Genomic DNA, 6,391 nt, shown 5'->3' with positions numbered 1-6,391 from the left:
GTAACTCATAACACTAACCCTAACTCATAACACTCACCGTAACTCATAACACTCACCCTAACCCTTAACACTAACCCTAACTCATAACACTAACCCTTAAACCCCTAACCTAACCCAAAACCCTAACCCCCCCAAATCAATAACCCTACTCCAAAACAGTAACCCTTCAACCCCTAAGGCTTAGCCCCAACCCTAACCCTAATCCAAACAATAGACCAAAACCCTAACTCCATCCCTAACCCATAATCCAATCCTAAGTCTTAACCCTACCCCAAAACCCAAAACACTAACCTAAACCCTAACAACTAACCCTAACACTAACACTAACCCATAATCAAAAATTGATGTTTCTTATCCCTAAAAAAAAAATGATTCTAAATCATTCGAGGTTAAAATGAAAGTGTACTTCAATATTATTTGTTTTGTATCATGTAATCAAAATCTTAACACTCTTGTTAAAAATTAGTTTACCCTCAACCCCAAATCCAAACATTTCATAACACACCCTTTTTAGTTGAGTATATTTAAGAATAAAATGATATACAAAAATAATCTGATTGCATTTACATTTTTTTGTTTTAATTATTTACAAATCTAAGTCAATTCATATATAGTTAAATTTGAGTGCATTCAATTCTACTTTAGTTTAAGGATTGATATTTTTGTCCTAACTGATTAATTGTCAAAATGAAATGTCTTACAAACAACAAAAAATTTACACAGAGACATAAAAATCAGTCATTATGGTGTCCGCGATGTCGTGAGGATGTGCCACACGGTCGATCCCATCTTCGTGCTTGACGATCAGGATTTCTTCTGCCGCGTTGTCTCCCCGCTTCTGCTTGCTCAGCCTCAGCAGAAAACTCCTGACGCAAATCAACACCTAATAAGTCGCCCATATCAGGTATTGCTCCGGGTACATTCCATTGCGGAGCAAATGGGGCGTTAGGTGTTGCCATGGGGGCATCGTGCTGCTGCGAAGGAGTCATAGTGGGCCATGAAAATGAGCTTGTGTTTCCGCAACACCACCGAACGAATGTTCGCTCGCAGAAGTATCAGTGTGATGACCTTCAAAGGGATACTGATACATCTGTGAAGGATATTCGGAAAATGTTGCTGGCGTGTAATACATTCCATGACCACGCTCCATCATTTGTTGCGAATATTGCTCCGCTTCAACAGGCTCCCTTCGTCTGCCTAACCCCCGAGTTTCAACACTTGATTGAAGAATGTGAAACTCTGGTGCTGGGAATTCACGCTCTGATGCTGGACCATGTGACACTGGCTCAGTGACTCTCTCTTGCTCTTCTGATATAATCGCCAACTTATCCACGTAAGGCACGAGATCATCAACTGTCCATGTGTTCCTCCCTTGTGGTGACACATATACTGTAAAGTCTCCACAACTTCACCCTACAATTATTAGCGTCAACAAATTAATGCTCACGCTTAAGAAAATTATTAGAAGTTAAACATTGAAAAACAAATAAATACCAATGCAGCTGTGTTTGCATTGTTTGGGTCGACAAACATCTTTGTTTTACGCCTATACCACACCATATAGTCCGAGTTAAAACCTAGTAGGCCCTGCTGTCGAGGATAAACGTCGACCCTAAACTGCGCTGCATTGTTCCACTGACTAATGATTGGGGCCAACAGGTGGAACCAATTCTCATCTTGTTTGCCTTTGAGCGTTATGCCATGGAGATTCTGCGGTTGCGAAGGACACCCGGGAATAGGTTGTTGCAATCCATATTGTCGTAAAACCCTATCGGGTTGGTGCCACTCAACAACATGAAAACAAATCAGTGGCACCACCGCGAACCAGACTACACTTCCAACCACACAAATTTGAGGCAGCGCTGCCATCACAGTTGGTGTGTATGGCTCCCAGACAAACTGCATATAACAACAAACTTGTCAATTTTCAGTCAAACATAACATATTAAAATATAATTTAACCATTACATTACAATCTTCTTACCTCATGTCGTTTCATCAGATCCAATTTGCGACGGAAAACTCTAAGATCATCATTGCCGATATGCTGATTTCCACGTCGCAGCCACCTACAATAAAAATGAAATCATCATTATCAACATGTTCCATCATTAAATATTTTCAATTCAAATGTAATTTTTTTAACGACAAACCTGTGTCCAAGTGGTTTATTTTCTATGACGGGAGGTGTCCTCTTTGGAGCTAAAGTGGTGCATCGTTCCCATGCCCACATTTGGATTAAGATGCACATACCTCCGATTGATTTAACTTTGTAATCGGTGGCGCTGCACATCTCTCTATATAAATACGCAAGCACGGCAGGTCCCCACGCATACGTGCTGCACTGTTCAAAGTCACGTAAAAATTGTAGGTACCTTAAGGAAACTCTGCTACTACTTTTGTTAACAAAGAGGACACCTCCTATGAATCGAAGAATCCACGCACGGGTAAACCTTTGTAATTGTTCAACGTTACCCTCATCAATATTTATGTGAGAAAAATGGTGAGCCAGCCAACTTAATTTGACCACACTGCCTTCAATTTCGCCTTCCTGTGGTCTGACTCCTAATAATTCTTCACACAAATTGGCCCAATCAAGATTTGTCGAACCAATTAATGGTGCCCCGTCAGTACGCAGACCTAATAAAATTGACACATCTTGGAGAGTAATGGTAGCCTCTCCGCATCTCAGGTGAAACGTGTGGGTTTCGGGCCTCCATCTTTCAATGAACGCACTAATTAAGGCCGCATTTATCTTTAGGTATCCCATCTTCATGATCCAATAAAACCCACATTGCCGAAGTAGAGGAACAATTTCCTCTGGTATTTGTTCTTCACCTTGATATGTCGGCACTGCTCGTCTAATATGTAATTTTCTATCTGGTTCCCCATTCCAAACATGTTCTGAAACATGCTTGGGTTGCATCCACAAGACGTCACCATCAACTGGACCAGACCTAGTTTGTATGCTCGATGAGCATGACGACGAAGATGCCATTGATCCTACAAAATAAAATATAAAACAATTCATTAACAATAAAATTTATACATTAATTATACATACACAAATTAAGTATATTTACAAAAAAACTTAATTAAAATAAGGGAAATTTAAATGTATTATACAATCACGGAAATTTAAATGTATTATACAATCACGAAAATTTAAATGTATTATACAAAATAAATTAAATTACATCCAAAGACAATTTTACATAATTAATAAATTATATTTTTTTAATTTCAATAACAAAATATATTATACAAATAACCTAATTCATATATATTCTATAAATAAATTAAATTACATACAAATATAAATTTCAATATATAATATAATATTTATATTTTCGACTAAAAATTAAAATAATATATATACAAAATTAATAATTAAATTTTCGACTATTAACTAACGTAATATAAAAAACTAAAAATTAATAACTAAAACTAACGTAATATAAAAAATTAAATTCTAACCTAATTTAAAATTAATAATTTATACTACATAAAATTATTCTTAATCTATGAATAATTTACCATATACAAAATTAATGACTTTAAATAATTACGAGTAATATAATTTAATATACAAAATCAATAATTTTAAATACGTAAAACTATTATAATTTAAACATAACATATTTTGTCTAATAATTACTAAAACTAACGTAATATAAAATATTTCATTCTAACCTAATTTAAAATTAATAATTTCCCGTACATACAATTTTTCTTAATCTATGATATTAAATATTTAAATTAAATGTAATCTACCATATACAACATTTAAACTAAAGCTAATCTATAATTATTTCTAATCTATTTTAAGGAAAATTTCAACTAAACTTAATCTACCATATCAAAATTAAAAATATTCCTAATCTACCATATAAAATTAATAACTTAGAGTATGTAAAAGTATTCCTAATTTATCATATAAACCTAAATCTAATCTACCATATAACATTAACAATTCAAACTATAATCTTATACTACCTAAAACTATTTATTTATCAAAATATAATCTAGCATATATAACATTAACAATACAAAGAGCCCTATACAAAATTATTATCTTATACTACCTAAAATTATTCATTTATCAAAATATAAACATGTACATAAATAAAAGATATCAAATATATTGACTTATACTACCTAAAATTATTCATTTATCAAAATATAAACATGTACATAAATAAAACATATAAAATATATTGAATATATAACTTACAAGCTTTTATGAAATGGAAGAAGACAAACTGATCAGCACCACTCTCAACACACAAGCAACCACCAGCTACCTCTCTCTCAACAGCAACCACCAGCTACCTCTCTCTCAACAGCAACCACCTTCTTTTTCACCTTCAACACACAAATTTTACAAGCAACCGTGAACTGGAGCCTCCCTTTCAACCACCTTCTTTTAAATCCCACTGAAGCTGAAAACGCCAACATCACTGGCGCCTCCCTCTCACCCAAATCGCCACCCGAGGTGGCGCCTTCCAGCTACGACCGCAGAGCTGCAGGTGCTGCAGCTACGTTTGCAGAAGTGCAGGTGCTGAAGTCGCTGGTCAAACCAGCGCTTCCATGCACCTCTGGATGCGCCAATAGGACCTGCGATATGCAGTCCTTTGTCGCCAGTCACAGTGGCGACATGCCACGTGGCTCTTCCCTGTTGAAGGCGCCATCTCCACTGGCGCCATGCACTGCTGCTACGTAAAAAACAGCACCCCTCTGGTATTTTTTTAAAAAGAGCCCTAGTCTGGGAAATATTTTCTAAATGAACCCTAGTCTGGGAAATTTGCCCCAAGAATCGAATACCTGAACCTACTAGGATTGTTCAAAACCGAACCAATCGGTTTGTAAAACATCACACCTATAAAAAAAATCAAAAATAAGTATTAAATAATTTGTTAATTTTTCTTTGTTTTATAATCAAGATATATATTTTATTTTCATATATTAAAAATGATGTACTAATAATGTTAAAAAAAATAATGTTAAATATCAAGTGATGCACAAATTAGTATTATGTTATAAAAAGAGTTGGTAATATTATTTTGGTTAAATTTCACGATTCGTATCTTTTGGTCCATATAGTTTGAACGTGATTTTTTTAGTTTCTATAATTTATATTTTAATTTTCTTTTAGTTTTCATAGTTTAAAAGTGGTCTTTTTAGTCCTTATAGTTTGTATTTTAATTCTCTTTTAGTCCTTATAATTTGAAAATGATCTTTTTAGTCCCTATAATTTGTAGTTTAATTACCTTTTAGTCTTTACTACAAAAAAATATAAAAATAATTAGCTACAAATTAGTTATAAATTATCAACTATTTTTTTTTACAAATTATCCTTCGATAAATTAATTACGAATTACTTGCTAATATTTTTATAGTTAATTGTAATTGATTATATTACTCATACTTTGATGGTAAGGACTAAAAGGGAATTAAAATAAAAATTATAATAACTAAAAAAATTACTTTCAAACTACAGGAACTAAAAAAGAATTAAAATATAAACTATAGTGACTAAAAAAATCATTTTAAAACTATAAGGACTAAAAGGTACAAAAGATGAAACTATAGGGATCAAATGGGTAATTAAACTTATTATTTTATATTAATGCTAAATAGAAGCAAAAATAATAATTTTAAACTAAAATATGCTAAACAAAATTTATTAAAAAAATAAATTCACTTTTAAAATATTATAGCATAATAATTATGTAAGTTTAGTTGATAAATTTTAAATTATGATAATATATTAAAAAAACATTAAACCTAACTAAATCGCAAAAGATTTGTTTAATTTGGTTCAGATTTGGTATTATATTAAAATTGAACCAAATCGAATCGCATCTTTATTTTATGTTTGGTTTGGATGACTTTTTATCTAACAATCAAACCAAACTGTATCACGAACAGGCCTAAAACCTAGCTAGTTATCTACCAAATATGTTTAACCTTATTGGTTACCATGTCTCTACAATTTCATTGAGTATATGCAAAATATTAAAAACAACAATTGTTGGGAGTACTGTTTGATATGTCCTTGACAAGCATACTAAAGTATCGTACAAATAATATAAAATGCAAAGTCTGAGTATCAAATCCATAAGAACTTGTTTGTACTCGTCTATTGTGCAAATTCTACAACTAGACAAAGGATAATTTGGTTTTTATGTAAGATGATTAAAAACATAACAAATTAAAGGTGAACAAAAACACAAAAAGTTGGTGGGCAAGAGGAGCTAAATGCAAAATAAATAAAGTGTTCGGGGTTTGGTTACTAATAACTACTAATTATGAGTATATTTTGGAGTTAAATTATATAGAAATTTGTAATTTTTCTCTCCTAATTCTTCCTTTTTGAGAAAATAATTGT

The 6,391-nt window shown here is 32.5% G+C and overlaps 1 protein-coding gene across 1 annotated transcript; it reads right to left on the bottom strand.

Moving 5' to 3' along the window:
* Positions 1 to 749: 749 nt before the first annotated feature.
* Positions 750 to 4,803, bottom strand: LOC106794141 (serine/threonine-protein phosphatase 7 long form homolog). The gene is made up of 5 exons (XM_014771675.3): positions 4,235 to 4,803; positions 2,154 to 3,003; positions 1,985 to 2,069; positions 1,495 to 1,899; positions 750 to 1,413 (listed from the first exon to the last, which is right to left on the bottom strand). The coding sequence occupies exons 2-5, from the start codon at positions 2,996 to 2,998 to the stop codon at positions 1,198 to 1,200; spliced, it is 1,551 nt and encodes a 516-aa protein (XP_014627161.2). The 5' UTR covers positions 2,999 to 3,003; positions 4,235 to 4,803; the 3' UTR covers positions 750 to 1,197.
* Positions 4,804 to 6,391: the final 1,588 nt, after the last annotated feature.

The sequence above is a fragment of the Glycine max genome, chromosome 19 (genome assembly GCF_000004515.6).
Source record: "Glycine max cultivar Williams 82 chromosome 19, Glycine_max_v4.0, whole genome shotgun sequence".
In the NCBI taxonomy this organism is placed as follows: Eukaryota; Viridiplantae; Streptophyta; class Magnoliopsida; order Fabales; family Fabaceae; genus Glycine; species Glycine max.
Note: the sequence above shows the minus strand (reverse complement) of the source record. Positions and strands in the feature narration are given on the sequence as shown.

Bases quoted from the DNA above. Each gene is read 5' to 3' on its own strand.
- LOC106794141 (XM_014771675.3), bottom strand. From the start codon at position 2,998: ATGGCATCTTCGTCGTCATGCTCATCGAGCATACAAACTAGGTCTGGT. The intron at 2,070-2,153 runs GTTTGTCGTTAA...TTTTTATTGTAG, and splicing joins AATAAACCACTTGGACACAG to GTGGCTGCGACGTGGAAATC. The intron at 1,900-1,984 runs GTAAGAAGATTG...TGTTATATGCAG, and splicing joins ATCTGATGAAACGACATGAG to TTTGTCTGGGAGCCATACAC.